Consider the following 20,901-nt stretch of genomic DNA (forward strand, 5'->3'; position numbering starts at 1 on the left):
TTTAGCTGCTACATCACACAACTGTTTTAGCAAATTTAATTCGGTAAAATTTCATTCCTTTTGTGTCCCTATCACAGGGTTATAAAACAATAATAAAACCAATTTGGACGTATGGAATACCATTATGGGGGACAGCAGCAATGAGTCAGGTAAATAAACCAGAGTCGCTTCTCAAAGATACTCAGAACAATAGTCAACGCCCCATATCAGAAACGAGGATACACGCAAAGAACTAAAAATACCAACAGTCAAAGAAGAAATCGGCAGGTACGCAAAAAAAAAAAAAAAAACAAGGAAATAACGGCAACACAGCCAAATAGGTTGGCTACTGACACGAGCGAAACCCATATAAAAAGGAGACTGAAAAGAAAACATTCCACTGACCTTGCTAAAAAAATAAAATAAACAAACTGGAAAATGGTATCCTGCTCGGGGTAGCCATCCACGTGTTATTTAGCAATTAAGCTAGAAAAATTTAACAAATGTCCAGCGACAAATTGTAAAGTACAAATTAAATAATAATAATAAAGAAAAACAAATATTCAGCTGTCACGATTTATATGCATCATCCTGTATATGACATAATATATGAATATAAAATTTCTGGAAATATAACTTATATGTAAATTATTATTACAAAAATCTTTTTCTATCAACTGAAAATTTCTTTTTATTTCAGTTTTCCAACCGAAGATAATTTAATACTGATCTACAGCCAAATGCTAGATCAACACCTGATGAATCCTATCAATAAATTTAACTTAGCGCTGACAAAAATTGCAGAATCGTTATTAAATGCAGCATTGTACTGTCACCACAAAATTTCAACAACATTCCTACCAACAGCAGTGAAATTTCATTACGTATTTAATCTACGTGATCTCTCAAACATCTTTCAAGTAAGATTTATTTCAACAAAGCAGGTCATTAAAATGACAAAAGCTTAATTAAAACCATAGAAATTTATCGCTCTTTGCTGCAGTTTGCCTTTTAAAATTAATATGCTTTTTGTGTAAAGTGTTTTCGAACTGGTGACGTTAGTACAGTAATATTTTTCCATAGGAAGCTTTATCTCCGACTAAATCAAAATTAAAGACTCTTCGAACATGTATACACTTGACTATGTCGTAAACTGGGTGGGTGGATGCGAAACGCGGTGGCTATGAAGATTTTCCCATGTATAAAAAAAAGAATGGATTCTGTTACGTTTATATTTATACGCACCATTAATATTTCCGCTGAATCGGTCATTATGATATTTTATCTTATTTAGCTCATCCAACATAATTTCGAAATCTAATATAGGTAGATCTTTCTGATCTGATGATCCTCAATCCGAACGATACATATCTCGGCAGCTTATCTCGTACAAGTCGTAGGGATCGTTCAAAACAAAAGCACCGCGATTGTCTCGGCCGCGAATGTCCACAAAAAACACAACAACTTACAACAGATATTCGATACGTCCTCCGTTTCTTTGTAAACAGAACCTGACTGTTTTCTTAAGATTTTACTATATTGTGTCTTCGTGTATTCTCAGTGCTAAAAGTAGGAAAGATTTAAATCTTAGTACTGAACAGGCCAATGCACAGATTCTCCTCCACCGACTACCTGTTTCCAAAACAGCTGATCAAGTGTTCTTGTACGACGTTGGTAGAATGTGATGGCGCACCATCCTGCACGAACTATCTCTTAATGCGTGTGGATTTTCGTGTGCCTGGAAATATTCGTTACGTATATTTATTATTCTACATTTACTAAATATTGTCTCATCAGTAAATTGTATCTTCATGAGGAAATTGGAATTGTGTTGGATTATAAAATTAACAATTCATTGATCGCTGAAAAGGTTATTGTTATTAATAACTGAAAAATTGCCAAAAGATAATAGAATAAAATACACAAAAGAATTCGCCAAATAGCCGATATACACAGTAAAGTATTATATAAATTTTGAGTTTTTATGACAAATGGTAATTTTTTATACACGTGAACCGCGCCGAAATAAAATTTTGCATTGACTTGTATACATGTCGAACGCAGTTAGTAACTGAAGTAGTTACCATGAAATTCAACTTATTGAGATGAAAATCACGTGACGTTATAATTAACTCCCTTAAAAAAATATTTAATATTATATTTATTTGATACAAAATAGTTCACTCTTATTTTAAGGGCATACTGTTTGCACACGGTGAGACTGTTCCGACTGCAAATCATTTGATCAGATTGTACGTTCACGAAGCAACAAGAGTGTATTCGGATAAATTAATCAATGCTGAAGATAAAAAAGCCTTTCAGCAATTGCTGAAGGAGTCGCTTCGCAAAAATATTTCTGTAAGTTTGAAAAAGTCACTAGTATTAATTATTATAAATAAAAGAGAAGTAAATAGGTCTTTGTTACGTATATTCTTAATTTAATTTTTGATAATGATAAATTTAATAATATCATTTATTATCGTAGGAAATGGACGAAAATATTGTATTTGCTGGACCAATAATATATTGTCATTTTGCGGAAGGAATCGGTGAACCAAAATATATGCCAATAAAAGATTGGCAACAATTAACAAAGTTACTGGATGAAGCTCTGGTTAACTATAACGAACTGGTAATAACAATTTATATTTAAAATATAAATTATATAGTATATCATATAAAAAAATATAAATGATATTCAAGTTAATAGTTTTGTTAAATGTTACAATAAAACAAATCATAGTCAGTGTAAAAATAAACATTCGAAATTATGACAATCTATAAATCTTTTCACTATAGCTCAAAACCAACGTTCCTCCAGTATAGAATGTGATAAACAAAATAATGTCACATTCAAATGTGAAAGACAGTGTTTTGTTTTGTTTGCTACAACATAGGTTAAATTTAGATCTTTTCATATTGATAATATAAACCTTCATCTGTTCTTACAAAATACTTGCTAATTTTGACATATAGATTACACGCTATACATAAACAATATTTACATACAATATTTTGGTACATGAAACATTGTTTTACACACAACTTTTTTTTGCTTGTACTCTTCGATTGTAAAAATAGATAACATAAGAACTTAGTTTATATTGCCTATAGCAGTACTATTAAACTTTAATGTAAATTAATTTCTAATTCGTGAGTAAGAACCTTTGTAAATAAAACACATTTTTATCTCCAGTTCAAATATATGTTTTTTGAATTAAAATTAATTGATAAAACAAGTAAAAGCTATATTTATTCTAATTGGAATATTCGAATTTCTTATATATGTTACTATTTCTTTTTTCTAATCAAATTTATATATTTTACCTTCGAATAGGTAGCGGCAATGAATCTGGTTTTATTCGAAGATGCTATGTACCAGGTTTGTCAAATAAATCGCATTCTGGAGTCGCCAAGAGGAAACGCATTGCTTGTTGGTGTTGGAGGAAGCGGAAAACAATCTCTTTCTAGCCTTGCGTCTTTCATCGCAGGCTTAGAGGTACTTTTGCTATAATTTGTAAAATTCCTAACATCATGCAATTCTAACTAATCCTTATCTTTAAGAAGAGTTGAGTACCTGTGCGAATTTTCCATAAAAATCACCACCTTTTCAGACACGAAAAGTGAAACATTTAGCTATTATGAAAGAAATGTAAAAAATGAACAATTAACAAAGTAATAGAACAATAAAGGTAATTATACGTCTAGAAAGTTTCAATGAGCTAAAAATATATTATCAAGATCAAAATTCTAAACAACGTTTTTCTATGTACATAATCGCCGCTCAGTCTTCGTTTCCGAGATATTTACAAAAAATTTCAATTAAACCTAGTTTTCATTACATTACATTCTGGCACATGGATGGTCATAATTTTACATATCCCGATCTAAACTTGACTTATTGATGCTAATTATCTTCGATATAAGTAGAAAAAGATAAATCAATGAGTTTTAGGTTAGATTAGATTAATATTCGGCTGCCGTGAGGCTGCTGGTAACGCTAGTATGACTTAATTCTTATTTCATGCGATTTTGTAAGTGTATCGTAAATTAGATTACTACTACTTATTATTATTTATATATATTATTAAACATACATTTGTATATAACTCAAAAACTAAAACCGTGCATAGTTACTATCATGTTATTCAATATTCCATGTTACATTTAAAATTAAAAAATAATAATTACGCGTGTGTGAGGAAAGCGAATCAAAACTTATCCGCACTCCAGTTATATTCCAGTTATATTTAGAACTTTTGTTGACCATACTGTCCTATCTGCACTTTTCGTATAACATCTCTATCTTTTAAGTCAATGCTGTTCAGGTTTGAACGTGTTACGTCAATTCATTTGTGGATGCCCCATTTGTGATTTGCACGAAAAAAAGAGCAGCATGCAATGATTCGTATTTTGTGGTTGGAGAGCGTGTCTAGTGCCGATATTTATCGAACACTCTGTGCACAGTATTAAGAAAGCGTTTGTCGCGAGCAAGTTTGTTTGAATGGATACAGAAGTTCAAAGAACGTAGCACAGGTGTCAGTCATGAAGACGGAACTGGAAGGTCGTCCACATCCACGACTGATAACAACATCAAAAGTGCACGTAAACTGATTCTGTCGAATGGACAGGTGGCATTGAATGATATGGCAAATCATTTGTGAATCAGTCATGGCTCTGTTTATGCAATACTCCGCGATAGATTTAGGTTTCGAGAAGTTTATACGAAGTGGTACCGAAACAATCGACGAAGAGGCGAATACGGCACTGCATTCGTGGTTCGCGGCTCAGTCGAAAACATTTTTTAATGAGGGAATACGAAAGCTCGTTAGCAGATGGATAAAGTGTATTGAAAAGCTGGGCGATTATGTAGAAAAATGTGGTATGTCATTTCTGAAAATTGCTTAAAATAAATTCTACAGCGACAGTGCGGATAATTTTTGACTCACCCTCGTACATATCTGCTGCCTCTAATCATTATTAGTATGTGACAAACAGGCAGGTAAGAGATAATGCAATATTTTCTGTAGCAATAAATCCATTGAAAATTATTTCACGCTAAAATTATTGGCTACCTAGTAGTTACTGTAGCCTAAATCATAATCCATCCATTTTATTTTTTTTTATATCATCTCTCATCAATAAGTTAAGTTTAGATTGGAATATATAAATTGTATATATATTGAATATTAATTGTTAAATCAGTTGATTTACGAGTAATATCGCCCTTTTTCTCTCTGACTATTGTCTTATTTTCGTAGTTTTCATCAAAGAACTATATGTATACAATACATCCTTTGAATTTTTAATAAAAATAGGTTCATATTAGAAAAATTCATTACTATGATAAAAAGTAACTGAAGACATTATACCTACATAGTTTATGTCATGTTCCTTAAAATCTGAGGTAAAGTGAAAATTAGAATTTGATAGTACTGGAATAACATTAAATAAGGAATCGTTATATAACAAAAGTGCAAAGGAGTGATCAAGTTTTATTATTTTTGAATTGAAACGAAGGTATCCTAAACGATGTTCAAATAGTTTTTTAATGCTCCTGAGGTGAAATTTTGGGTGAATTTCTGCTATTTGAAGAATGTGAGATAGATGGAGAATAAAAATTAACTGTGAACTTTCATGGATGAAATTCTTTTTAATTAGTTTCAAATTAATATCAACACGTATACATAACATGTAAGCAATCTCTTTGCATAAAAATTAATCAAAGTCCTTTATATTTTAGGTTTTTCAGATACAATTACGAACAGGTTATTCGATGACTGATTTAAGAGGCGATTTATCAGGTTTATATTTGAAATCTGGATTGAAAGGAATCGGAATAACTTTCATGATGACTGATTCTCATATCGCCGATGAAAAATTTCTGGTACTTATAAACGATATGCTCGCTTTTGGCGAAATCTCCGAATTATTCGCCGATGATGAGGTAGATAATATCGTGAACGCCTTAAGAACTGAGGTACGTTTTCTTATTTGTAAACAAAACACTTTCAATGTAATATTGGAATCGCGATCTATTCTTGTTATGCAAATTATTTTTTCTTCGCGGTGATGACTTATAACTATAACTATTGTGCATTGGCAATCAACCTTACAAAATTTCGTTACGACGCACTCTTTTGTGCACAAATATAATTTTATATTTATGCTCTTTCCATATAGTTGATTATGAATTATACATAACATATAAAAAGACAAACAAATATTTTTGGTATTAACTTTTGTATAACTGAGTAAATTGAACCCATAAAAAGTTCAATTATCTTAGGTACAGGATGTTCAAGAATTCTTTGTCCTTGAATTTCAAGGTCAGATCTTTTTATTGCATTGTATAGTACTCGTCTCGGGGGACGAATTGGTTGAATTGCGACTTTGCAGTACCTTTGAGGAACCATGAGTCGCAATTCGATCATTCTCTTGGAAAAAATGCTCATGTTTCATTCATTGCATATATATATGTCGGGTTGGCGTTAGGATTTGACTTAGGGGCGTGTAACGAATCTTCGCCTGGGTTATTCATCGTTGTCGCACAATCAAGGTAACGTTTACTAACACTGGTATAGATGTTGCAAGATTAACAAGTGGCCGCGGTAATTAGACGCTAATGACAATGATCTTAGGTTTGATATGACGAATCCAGGGGATAACGGATATATTTTGCTTCAAAGTCTAAGTCGGACTCGACTTACTTCCCGTGATACAAGGATTGCTTGATTAACTCTTTGTTGAGACGTGTATAATTCACCGATCGTACAAACACACTAGGTAACTGGCTAGACTGCAAGAAAGGGAATGACTTTCCATCACGATGACGCTGCAGAGGAAGACTATAATGGGGTGTGCCTAAGGGCATGGAATCATTGGATTCGTCGAGGAAAGCCTCCGCTCGGAGAGTGAGGGAAATGGACGTTGCTGTTAATTAGTTAATTTCTACGTTAGTAGATTGAAAAGGATGCTAGCCGCCCTTGAGAGAGTTCCTAACGGGAAGCATCGTTCGTGAGGAAAGCAGATCTCCCGTATCTTCCCGCAATAGGTGACAGATTACGGGCTGATAGAATAAATCTGAAGGATCTTAGTTAACTAAATCCTAAGATTTGTAGCGGTTCCTCAGGCTAGCTGAACATATACTGTGAATGATGCATCGACATTTGGCCATCATCTTGTCCGAGGAATGGGGTCTGTGTGTGGCGAGCCACGGGGCCGTTGGAATGTTTACTGTTAAGTGTCGGTACGGCCAATTCTTTAAAGGAGAGCTATGTAACTCCATATCTCTGTCAGGTGGAACGTTTATTCCGTGACCGCGGTTACCCTCGGCGACCTCGAGCCTAAGCTCATTGTCTCAAGTTTCGAATGACTGTATTTGGGTTGTTTTGTAAACACTACAGCATTGGGGTTTTTCCCGAGTGATTCCAACGGGGGACCCCGTTGTCCTATCATCTCCGACATATTTATATATAATATCGTTATATATATATATATATATATACAGGGTGCGCCGTTAGAATTCGGACAGAATTCAATTTGTAGTTCCCACCATATTAGAATTCAGATGTTTGTGCTGATTGACTCTGAAGTTAGTTAAATATGTCAATAAGTCTTCTATAACCTCAAAATGACAGAACTCGTTAAGCAAAACCCGGAATACGATAGAAGAGCGGCGATTATAGAAAGTCTTCGCGCCGGGAGAACGCCGGTCGAAATTATAAAATTCTTTAGCTACCCAAGATCGACGGTATACGACATTGCTAAGAGATACGCAGCCTCAGAGTGGTTCGAGAAGGGTTCTCCTTCTCCGGCGAGAAAAGTTCAGCGTTGTCTCAAGTGAGGGCGACGTCATGCCTCCGCACTTCTTCCAAAAAGGCGAAAGAATCACAAAGGAGGTTTATTTGGAGGTCCTGAAGACAGTAATAAAGCCGTGGATGGAAATTACGGCTTCTGGAAGGCCGTATTTATTTCAACAAGATGGCGCACCTGCTCACACAAGTCATCTTGTTCAAAATTGGCTCTCTGACAATGTGGACATGTTTTGGTCGAAAGATTTCTGGCCTCCTAACAGTCCCGACCTAAACCCATTGGACTATTACGTGTGGGGCGTTATCGAGAGACAAACTAATAAATGCAGGCACCCCAACGTCAACTCCCTACGAGCTGCTATCGAGTCAGAATTCGCGACAATTAAACGCGACCAGTTGAAGTCAGCGTGCTCGCGCTTTAGAGCAAGAATAGAGCAGGTCATAGAGGCAGAGGGTGGTTACATAGAATAAAAGTTCTCAGCAAGGACCCTTTAAATGAGATATAACAACATTTTCATGTGTTTTTGTGTATTGACTTAAATAAACAACTTTCTGCACAAAACTTCTTTTGTCCGGATTCTAACGGCGCACCCTGTATATATATATATATATATTTATAATATATATACTGTTGGAATGTTTAAAGTCGAATGCCGCTACAACTATTTCTTTTTAAGAAGAGATATACAATTATTCTATGTCTCTATTAGGTAAAAACATTCATCCCGTGACCGCGGCTACGTTCGGCGACTAGTCGCCTCGAGCCCAAGCTCATTATCTCGGACAATTATAATCAGGTTAACTTATAAAGATTAAAGTATTGGGGATTTTCCAAAGAATTCCAATGGGAGGGCCCGGTGTACTTTTATGTCCGACGTATATATATGTACAATGAATGAAAATTTAATATCTTTTCTTGAAGAGAACGGTTGAGTTACGCCTAATGGTCCCCTTGAGAGTTTTCTGCCTCATAATGAATACTACATGATATATTAAAAAAATTTTACCGTGGAATTGGATATTAAGGTCAATTTTGCGGTAACTTTTTCAATCACATGTCCGTCGATTTGAAGCTGCAAAAATATCTGCCAAAGCCATGAAAAATAATTTTTGGACACCCTGTACATTATATATAATTAGCCAATAAAAATAAATTATCATAAATTGAATTAAATATCATCCGAAATGTCACTTGTTTATATAATTATATATAATTATAAAATATACAAACGCATTTTCACAACGATATTATGGCAGATAGTCCACCGCTATTTCGCCTTACCCTAATTTATGACTAAAGCTTAGCTTTATTCCTTTTAAAGGAACCGAGATGGATATTAAACGTGTTAGTTTGTTTAATAAAGGGACACGTGATAAAGTTGTGATAGTTAATTATATTAAAATCACTTTAAGTACAAGTACAAAGATAGTGTATAACGTCGTAATCGTCGTTAAAACGTCCTTAATGAGCACTCATACTTCTAACAACAAAATGACGTTCAGTCGCGCGTGATTGTTTTGGATCTGGTTACAGCACGTATGTATTTCATATACTTTGCAATTGTCTGCGACCCTTGATACTACATCTACCATACCAGACAAAATGTCTGGTTCTACAATTTTATTTTTAAATTTCTACTTCATGTTACATTTTCTTTTGCAAATGATGTAATGATTTTTGTAGCGATAACTAAAGGAATAATATAATTAATTTTATTTTCTTATTTTTTTTTTTTTTTATGTATTCAAATTCAAAATAATTTTGTATCATTGCTACTTATACCAATACCGGTCAAAATAATTGGTACTTCTCAAAGGGTAAAACAGTCGTAGAATCTGTTTACCGAACCCGAACTAAACAACCTCCTCGCTTTGTACAATTTCCCACATGTTTTTAGAATTTTTACTGCGTATCATTCGATATGATGGTGTCAATTACCAGGAAAATTTCGGATCGATCATGATACTGACATCAGTCAAAGTGACTGATTCTACAATTTTATAAATGTGCCAATCCTCGTTTAGGGATCGTGATCCCAACTGAATGAATAATATCAAAAATGCACTGCATAACATGAACTCTTTTTGTGAGAATGTAATAATTCAATAAATATAAAAATATTCTATTGTTACGTATTTTCTAAAGACCAGTCATTTTGACTAGTTTTGGTAGAAATAACTTTGTCGTAACTGTCGATAGTTTTAATGTTAGTCAAGACAATGCGAATGGAAATTGTACCATATTCGACAATAGATTTTGTAATCGCGAGCGACTAGTCGCAAGTGGAAGCAGACTAATGTCTGGAAAGTCGGTAACCGGCGTTTGGAAGTTGCCGAGTCTGTTGTACCGACTCCTCATAGCCATATCACCGAATATGGCTGTTTACAGTTTAGAGAATGCGTGAATTAGTTTGTGGATAACAAGTGGCCCCATGTAGCATTGCCAAAGAATGGAGTCTCTTTCTGAAGGATCTCGCCACGGAGTGTGGATAGCAGCGATGCCTTTTGATAAGCGAACTATAAGGGGCCGCAAGGCATTTACCCCAGAACCTTGAGGCAACAAAGTCTTCATAAAAGATAACCTAACATAGTATACATACCTCATATAAAAGTGAGAATGTGACGATATTTATCAGAAATACGAATAAAGTAGTTATAGTATTTGAATACTATAAAACTTTTAGTTCGCCGCGCAGTAGTTTCGTTGATAGAACAAAGCAACACAAATACTATAACTACATGTCATATACAATACTCGATTAACCGGCTTAATCGATGAACACACAGCCTGGATAAATCGTGATCGAGGTGGATAATGGAGACTCGGAGGGAAATAAATAGAAACGCATTTTCTATTCCAAAATAAGCTTCTTACTTTTAAGAGATGTAATTCCTTTGATAATATAATTATTTTTTTCATTTATAGTACAATTATTTAGAACATAATGAATTATTTTTTCAATTTTACATTTACAATTTTGCTTCATCATGCCAACTTTTCACCATCATTAAACTTTCTGTTAGGTTAGGTACGTGTTCTTGTTACTTCAAATACCGAAGAACACGATTCAAAATTGCAGCGCCTTCCTTATGACTAATTTCTTCATTGTCTACAACAAAACGTTGGACTTATTCTGCACACCTGCGATTATATTTGCGTCGGTGATGTGTAAATTATTTTCAGATAGCATTTTCTATGTCGAGTTCATCCAGTTTCTCGCAGTGTGACGCAATTGTACAATTTCGTTGTTTGTATCATATTATGTCAGAATGTTCTGTATCAATAATTTTATATTTCTAAAGTTTGAGCTATGATTTAATTATACTCTGAATCTAAACTTTGTACTGTGCATTGATACTCATATAAATAATATCTTTAATACTGAGGGATTTCAATATAGCTATTATATATTTGGCTTATATCGTAGGTAAAACAAACCGGTACGATGGATACCAAAGAAAATTGCTGGAAATTTTTCATAAATCGAGTTCGAAATTTGTTAAAATGCATTCTTTGCTTTTCTCCCGTTGGTGCAACATTACGAAACAGGGCTAGACAGTTTCCAGCAATCGTAAACAACACTTCGATCAATTGGTTTCAAAGCTGGCCACAGGATGCCTTGAGATCAGTTTCCTCCAGGTTCTTAGAAGTAAGACAATTTAGCACATTCTTTATAAAACTTAATAAGTCATTTATTTTATTTTATTTATATTGAGACATCAGTGTGAATGAAAACAACTATTACGTTTTACCTTTTATTAGCTTATTTATTACATTGAAATGTTTATAAAATCAATTTATCAAGGGTATCTCTATATTTGTACTGTATTATTTTTTGGAAAAGATGATAGAAGGTGATTTTTGGAAAAGGTATAAACATAAAACTATTATTAATTTCGTAACACTTTATATGTAATAATAATTCACAAGTACATTACTGAACCGCATTTAAACAACTTGTTCACGTTCGCACGCGCAATACTATGTCAAATAAAGAGGATAGAATTCCATTCACTATCATTTGTTTGTCATTATTGATACCATGGCCGTTTGAACAGCCTATAGATTACAAGAAATAGACCTACACTGCTTTCAAAATAGGTCATTATTAATTTTATTAATATTATTATTTTTATGAATCTAAATATTTTATATTTTTTTAAATTTAAAATTTAAAAAATTTTTTAATCTAAATTATAAATTGTTTATAAATAAGAAAAATCACACTAAAATATATGTAAATTTGTCGTTTTCCTAATTTTTCCCAAAAATGGACTTACACCACTTACAAAATAAAAGGTCCATAGTAGCTTCATTCAATTGTTACTTATGAATAAACTTAATCTGTCTTCCTGATATTATTCTACTTTCATCTATTAAGTTCATCATTGTGATACTTACTGATTGCAGGAATTAGAAGACCTTCCAAAAAAATACAAGCCATCAGCCTCTTTGTTCATGTCATACGTGCATACTAGTGTGAATGATATATCTTCGCTTTATTTACAAAACGAGAGAAGGTACAACTATACGACTCCAAAAACGTTCTTGGAGCAAATTTCTTTGTATTCGAAATTGCTTGTGGAAAGAACCTACGACGTAAAAGCGATGATAGAGAGATTGAAAAACGGCTTGGAAAAGCTAGAATCTTGTGCTGGCCAAGTAATAACTTCATTTGTTATAGTAGTACTATATTATATAAGTAGAATATTAAATAACATTTGGTTTTTTAATATAGTTGACAATTCACGAATTTCGAAGACACTTTGCATATTAACGTGAAAAACATTTTCGCAGTATTACTAATTAAATTAAATATATAAAATAACGAATGATAGAAATATATAAAATTCTTAAAAGTTCAAACTATCAAAGATTTTAGTTATAACTGGTTGTAGAACTCCTAACTAGTTCGTAGAGTCTTAGCTAGGAAAGATGAATAATAAATAAATAAATAGATTAATTACAAATAGTTTACTTCTTAACGTAAATATATTTTGGCAATAAGTATGTGGTTGTGAAAGTCCCAAATTTTTAAAAATCTTTAGATCCCAACAAAATAAAAAATTTCTTTCGAAGTCCAATAAAGAATTCCTTAATTGTTCAATAATTGATAATTGTTCTATTACCGTTTACGTGCGCGTAAATTCATTTTTTAATATGAAGATCAAGATTATGATGCATTAATTGTCATTTAAACGGACAATATTGGAAGCTTTAATATGTTATTTAAGTTCGACGTTTAATGTTTAAAATATTTGGGCTTTTAAAAAATTGCAAATGTTTCAGCACAGAAATAATAATACAATAATGACCAGATTCATCAGAATAGCATATAAATTCATAGATGAATTCATGAAATTTATTGAAGCTGACGTGTATCTTCTATCTGACGGTCTATTATTTAAATTTATCTTGCTCTCGTTCCAGATTATTGATCTCAGTTAGATTTATTAAATTATTTAGTATCATTAAGCGTCTTATCCCCTCATTTTAAGCAAATTACAATACTAATAAAACTTTTTCAAAAAACAATGTCTTACACCTGACCAGCCTTAAACAAATCGTCAATTATTTATCTTGCCAAATTATATTTGAGATATTAATAATTTCGTTACGTATATAACTTTTTATTTGCAAGTATTAATATATGCAAGTACATCTATCCAAAATAGGACCCAAGATATTTGGAACGTTTGTAATTTCACTATTTATCATATATTCAATGATAAGAGACATAGCAATCTCCACAAAGTTTGAACCACTATTTATTTTAAATACTTAATTGATTTAGTAAATTAACACAAGGCTATATGAATGTTAATTGATAGGTAAGCGAATTAAGAGTGGTGTTAGCAGCCCAAGAAATCGAATTGAAAAAGAAGAATGAAATTGCAGATAAAATTCTTGCCGAAGTCCGAGCAGAGAATACTAAAGCCGAAGGGGAAAAAGCTATTGGTATTGTTTCGCTTCTTAAATCCGATCAAGCGTCCCAAATTATTTTTATTTGCTTTCTGATAAAAGTATTATTTAAAAAATTATTAGTATAATTCTTAGAAGACTGTTGACATTTATATTTTTATATACGTACGAATAACCTAATTATTATATATATAATACACAACAAACTTTGGATAAGTGCCCGTAAATACCCGGTTGTTATCCCCAGCGCTAAGGAGAATTCCTTCCAAGGTGTCTTCTAATACCTCGTGAAACTCAGTAGCATAATTTGATCCGAATCCGAATGTTTTTCAGATACTACTAATTCAGTGATGAAACACTCTTACATTTGACTTTTTATAAATTGTAAGATTTTTCTGTTTAAAATAAGAGTAAACACTATATATGTACTTCCGATCGCATTTAATTGGCAAAATAAAATAAGTTAGCGTCCTTAAATAAGCAAATATGTATCAAATTATATCGTCTTTTATCTCATCCTAATCAGAAAGATCTCATAATTACATTGGTCGAGCTTCAATAAAAAGTAATTTAACAGAAATGAAATAAAAATAGTTATTACTATAATAATAACAAAATTCGCATTCTAATAATAATAAGAAGAAGTAACTCAATAAAAATAAAAAGTCGTTCAATAAAAATGAAAAATAAAGTTTCACCGTTGCATTAATATTATCTCATTGCTGTTCTGATATGTTTCTTTCTATCAAGCCGATATTGATCTTCGCATACGCTGTATGTTTGCCAAAATCGCAAGTCGTATCGACACTTGAAATCGATGCCTCCATTGAATAAGTGCCCTGCTTGGGTCTCAATCCTTCTAGTACTTATCCAAAGTTTATTGAGATTAATATGTATATTACATCATGCAACGGTGTAATTAAAAAATTCATAGAAAATTGTCATGTGTTGAGTAAAAAATTTTGATACAGTGTCCGAGGAAGAGGCAAAGGTAGCCGAAATAAAAGAAACAGTAGCAGAGAGACAAAGGAGGTGCGACGAGGATTTAGCAAAAGCAGAGCCTGCTGTTCGGCAAGCTGAAGCTGCTCTTGACACATTAAATAAAGTAATATATTTGTTTGAAAGACAGATTCAATTTTGGCACTTATATTTCTATTTATCATATTAAATTTGTATAAATATTCTAATTTTCTCTTCATGACATTGAAGCATGGTAAGACAAAATAATTAAATATATACGAACCAATATAGAATTTATTAACATCAGATTCAATTTGATATTACCAAAAATCTAGGTTTATCTTGAAAAATTTAAGGTTTTTATAGTCCATAATTATCAAAATCGAGGTGACAATGTTGCAAGAACATCGAGATATAATGTAGGGATATTTTATTCAGAGGAATAGCTGAGACTTACAAATAAATCATAAACGATAGAAAATATAAGGAAATATCATAATTACGTTTACACTCGTCACTCTGTGAAGACTGAATACATCCTTACTTGATTACATCCACCTCACATCGAAAACAGAACAGTAATCTTAAGCCGAATTTACACGAATGAAACGAGAATGAAAGAATTTCATTTTATTTCAAAGCTAATTTTTCTTTCGACTGCCGAAGCGTGCTCATTGGCATTGGCAGACATGCAGAGTAAAATAATGCTATACAAAGCCATATTATAATCTGTTTGGACCTATGCGATCCAACTATGAGAAACAGCAAGTAATTTCAACATAGAAATTCTCCAACGATTCCAATCGAAAATCTTAAGATTCCTAATAGATGCACCTTGATACGTCACCAACGAAACGATACATCACGACCTAAAGATACCCACAGTCAAAGAAGGAATATCCAAATTCAGCAATAGACATAGCACAAGAGTTAAAAACCACCAAAACCCTCTAATTACTCAACTACTGGACATGTCGGAACAGATCCGCAGGCTAAAAAGATATTACACCTAAGCACCTAAGCATACACCTAAGCACAATACACCTAAGCACTAGATTCAAGTAGAATCAAAGATACTATAAATTATTAATCATGCCATGGTACCACGCCAGATAAATTTACTTAAAATTCTCTACGAGAATTGATTGTAAATTAAACGCAAATAAAATAAAAAAAAAAAAATTTCAAAGCTGCTGATGACATTTCCAACGTGAAGCACTGTAAACTCGGCTTTAACGACGCCCTTTGGAGCGTTCTAGATTTAGAGTATCCCAAAGTGTTATCGACGTACGCTGTATCATTCTCGATCCTACAATATGTGTATATTGTAGTCGACCACAAAAAAATTCGGACGTCTTATAATTTTAATTGCTATATTTTTAGTAAATGTACAAGAACCAGCAAAAATATATTACATTGTGTTACACTACACGATATAGATGAAGTTAATTATTAGAGTTATTTTTTATAGTTGTTGAAATATTAAAAGAAATACCGAGGAAGAGTGGATGTTTACGTCTATACTTTATATAGTGCAGTAACACATACATTGTTGTTGATCCTTGGTACATTTACAGAGAATTAAAATTAGAAATTAAAATTGTACAGTGTCGGAATCATTTTACAACCGATTGTACATACACATATATGTAGTTCCAAAAAGACATGATTTACATTTGGAAATCTCGATTTTGATAATTCTAACTATTTTAATAAAAAAAAACTCGTTAATGAGATTTTATTCCGAATATTTCACAAAATTATTATCCAAATTTCAGAACAACTTGACAGAACTAAAATCCTTTGGAACGCCACCGGAACAAGTAGCGATGGTGGCACAAGCTGTTTTAGTTTTATTTTCCCCCAGAGGTCAAATTCCAAAAGATAGAAGTTGGAAAGCGTGCAAAGCGATGATGGGACATGTTGACACATTCCTCTCGCAACTTCGAAATTATGACAAAGAGAATATTCATCCTGAAGTAGTCAAGGCTATCCAACCTTATATCAACAACAAAGGTGGGCAGAATTTATAAATTTTAATACACTACTATTTTACAATCGAGTAAAATTGTAAAATTGAGTAATTTACAATTAGTAAAATTAATGAAGTCAATAAAATTAATATACAATAGAACTTCGTTTATCCAAACAAATGAATACTGAGCCTGTATTATCCGAGCTAGGATCGAGGGTAACCTCGTAATATGTGCAATCGGATCTCATATAATGAGTATATCTGCTAATATATGTAGTTACATGTTTTTCTTCAAAATAAATACTATATGTCATAATAAATACTATAAGGTAGCAGTTGAAATTTTATAGTTTCAATTGAATCGTGATGTTGCAAATAATGAGAAAAGTTCGAGAGATTTGTTATATAGTAAATTTTTATTACCAGAACTGCTCGGTATATTACCGACCTGATCGGATAAAGAAGGTTTTACTATGTATAAATTAATTTCAATATACTAGGATTTGAATATACTAGTATACATGCATATTGCTACGACCACTTCCAAAGAATTTTTCGTATTACTGTAAGATAAGATTGAATAATCAATCATCAATTTTTCATATTACTTTATTATGTTTAGCTTGGAAATATGGTACCCTATATATATAATGTACATACAGGAAAAATTCTAATGATGTGAGATCGATAAATATTGCTTTGCATTTTGTATATTTGCTATGAATTTCTATTGAGGATTTAAATACATTTATATAACACTGTTTTTTATTTACCTCTATAGAACATACTGATAGAATATGACTAAAAAATTTAATTTAAAATTAATTGTTATTTGGTGTATAAATTAATTCGATGCCTTTAAATTTACAAATACCTTCTCGTTTCACAATAGTTTTAAATAAATGCTGTTTACGTTTATATAATTTAAGTATAAATTCAAATAGTAGAAATTCAAAAAACGAAAGGGGGTGATTTATCTTCGACAACAACCGCCTCGTGTCGCAAATGTTATAAACAAAGCAATTTTCAATGTAAAAAATCTTGCCACATCTAAGCCTTATTGCATAATTAAACCGATATTATTACTAAATTCTGTACTTCACAATCTATAACTTATTAGTTCATATTAATAAGCTTTCTTCCACAACAGTCATAAACTTGATGGTATAACAAATAAAATTTTGATATGAGATAAAGACAAAAAAAGTTGCATTATTTTACATTTTTATTATTAAGTAAAGTAAGTTTACGTTAAATGGAGAAAACGGTAACGTAACTTTAAGTTAATACTATATGTAGGTATTTTTGTGCAAGCTGTACTGAAGTATTTTATAAGAAATAATTCAATCAGGATCAAGAATTACGATCACTGTGAATAAATTGACTGCATAGAAAAAAGTTACGATCACGATTGTGTATGAAGTTAGATTACGACTGATGATTTTGCGATCACTGTGATAAATCACTGATAGTAATTTTGCACGCCATCTCTAATCACTACGTTTAAAACACATCAAATCAGCAACGTCCGCTTGAAAGTTATTATTAATCGCGCAGCCCTCCAATTTTTACAGAACTTGAATGAAAAAATTGACAATCCGATGAAAAAATTATATACAGAAAAACGAAACGTATATAGGAAGAATATTCCTTCTAGAATATTTTGCTAAAATATAAAGTTAAAAACAAAGTCTGGTTTATATTCAGCTGATCCTCGTATATAAGGATAGTTAATATTACATCACATATTATGTATATGTAGTAGTATAATGAATCGACATATAGATATACGTTAACAAAACAATAATTATATCATACTTTTAGATTTTGACCCAGAGATTATTTATTCAAAATCACAAGCCGCTGCAGGTCTTTGCAGCTGGGTGAGAAATATAATGGTTTTCCATTATATTAATGAAACAGTGAAACCATTAAGAGCTGCACTTGCACAAGCTAATGCCGAGTTAAAAGCTGCTATGGATCACTTGAATGCTTTGAGGACACGATTAGCGGTAAATTAATGTCCATTTTATTGCTCGTCATGATGTATATGTATATATAACGAAATTTGTCATATTATAAAAGCACATAATTTCAATGAACATGTATAACATCTATCATGTTTGCTTTAGAATTATGGATATATACATTTATATCAATATTAATTATAATTTTCTTTATTATTTCTTTGAATTGTACGATTTTTCTTGTAATTATTATTCCATGTTTCAAAAGGTGTAGTACAAGAATGAATATATAATAATATACATACTAATACAATATGATAATATAAAAACAAGTACAAAGAGTACAATATAATATAAATATAATATTGTTTTAATTATTTATATACCTTCTTATAACCTATCTCTCTCTATAAGAAGGTTATAAATAATTATATTTAATTAAATATTCATTTATAATTAATTATCTTTCCTTCTATTTATATATATATATGTGTGTATAAAAAATCGTGATTTACAACTACCAGTCATGTCATCTGTAGTAACAAGGGATACATTACTTTTATAAACGGAAAAATGACGGGAACAGTATCATTTGTTCAAACCATAGAAGAGTATACTTGCTTACATAATTATGCTCTGTATGAAAATGCAAGAAAAGATGTAACAAAGAAGTCATAGTGTGAATTAGCAAATAAGATGAAATGGTCTGGTCAATACTATAGTTCCTTATTAATTATTAACAGAATAACTCAGTTATCACGGCAAAGATCTTTGCATGATACTTATTATATTTCCTTATAGATTAGGTATATTATCATATATTTATTGTTTACTGATTTCAAGTTTTACTATATTAGCTTATTAAAATTCTTTCATTAGGACTGATACGTTCGCACATATTAGTATTTTGTTTTTGAATCAATGATCCAACAAATTGCACTAAATTTTGATATATATTTTTACTCATGCTGTGCAATGTACGATATAAAATACATGTTCATTTTCTGACAATTCCCTTGCAATGACGAACAATTGACATTTCTCTCGATATTCAGATGAATCCAAAATCTCTTTTCCTTACGTCGTCGAATGTAATAATATAGAATGAAAGCGACTTCGTCATCGTTCGACATTTCAATAAAGAGAAAAAATGTATCTTATTGTACGCTTCCTAGACTGAATATTGATATAGACGTATCGTCACGTCTAATAAACTATGATTATGTTTCTATGAAGTCACGTTTCGTGGACAGTTAGCCTAAAGGACACAAGCAGGAAAAATTGTTCAGTCAGTACAACGTTTGGTTAGTGGAACGGATAATAATGTAGGTTTTCATATACGGGGTGTTACACTAATAATATTTTTATGTAGCAAAATATATGTAAAATAACTTTTTAGGGTAATTATTATTCGTTTTAATTAATTACTTGTAATTCCATTACTTTAGGAATTGCAAAAAGTACTCGACGTTTTAGGAGAAAGGATGAATGCAGCTTTAGCTGAGAAACAAAAATGTCAAGACGAAGCTGACGCTACTGCTTTAACAATTGACCTTGCAAATAGATTAGTGAACGGTTTAGCATCCGAAAAAATTCGATGGACTGAGGAGGTAGAAAGGTCAGATTTTAGTATTTCTCATTTCATAATTTTGTATGTGATATATTATTTTTAAAATATGTCACATTAATGTAAAAATGATAATTTTCACAATTAATGATATTTTTTGGCAAATATAGAACGATAGTTATTATTTATGTATATATCATATATGCATTTACAAAAATATACATAAATATGCATGTGTCATATACATGTATAAATATAGATACTATACAGGGTGAACTAAAAACAGGGTATACCTAACAGAGGCAACTTGAATATCTGGGCTGTTATTGGTAATAAAAAAAATGATAGAGAAATAATAGGAAAAACATAATTTGATGCAAATTGTTCTTTCATTTGAGGCGGATAGGTCGTGATAGGTGCGGAAGAAACACTTGAGTATATTTAACAATATATATACTCTAACTTAACATATATTCTATACGTACACTCTATATGTACAAGTTCGACTTCTGGTCGATGCGTTTTGATGCGTGATGCAAGTTCGGATGATGATTGCTTAAGATATCGAGAAACTCGGATCAATTGTTACTGCGAACTACCAACCATTGACTCGGACTGATGTTTAACGACCGACTTTCTGTCACGATGATACTGCAGAGGAAAACTATGATGGGCTGTATCTAAGGATGCGAGATCATCGGATTCGTTGAGGGAAG

The 20,901-nt window shown here is 31.8% G+C and overlaps 1 protein-coding gene across 1 annotated transcript in view; it reads left to right on the forward strand.

Annotated features, from left to right (window-relative positions):
• Positions 1–526: 526 nt before the first annotated feature.
• The window catches only part of LOC132915298 (dynein beta chain, ciliary-like), a 31,428-nt gene continuing 11,053 nt past the window's right edge, over positions 527–20,901 (forward strand). The window contains exons 1-13 of the mRNA XM_060975104.1: positions 527–622; positions 680–899; positions 2,176–2,337; positions 2,465–2,611; positions 3,317–3,478; positions 5,723–5,959; positions 11,222–11,443; positions 12,205–12,456; positions 13,626–13,752; positions 14,688–14,821; positions 16,455–16,692; positions 18,476–18,663; positions 20,067–20,236. Coding sequence (XP_060831087.1) covers positions 561–622; positions 680–899; positions 2,176–2,337; positions 2,465–2,611; positions 3,317–3,478; positions 5,723–5,959; positions 11,222–11,443; positions 12,205–12,456; positions 13,626–13,752; positions 14,688–14,821; positions 16,455–16,692; positions 18,476–18,663; positions 20,067–20,236 — 2,321 coding nt within the window. The 5' untranslated portion in view covers positions 527–560. The remainder of the gene's footprint in view (positions 623–679; positions 900–2,175; positions 2,338–2,464; positions 2,612–3,316; positions 3,479–5,722; positions 5,960–11,221; positions 11,444–12,204; positions 12,457–13,625; positions 13,753–14,687; positions 14,822–16,454; positions 16,693–18,475; positions 18,664–20,066; positions 20,237–20,901) is intronic.

Source organism: Bombus pascuorum, chromosome 16, assembly GCF_905332965.1.
Source record: "Bombus pascuorum chromosome 16, iyBomPasc1.1, whole genome shotgun sequence".
In the NCBI taxonomy this organism is placed as follows: Eukaryota; Metazoa; Arthropoda; class Insecta; order Hymenoptera; family Apidae; genus Bombus; species Bombus pascuorum.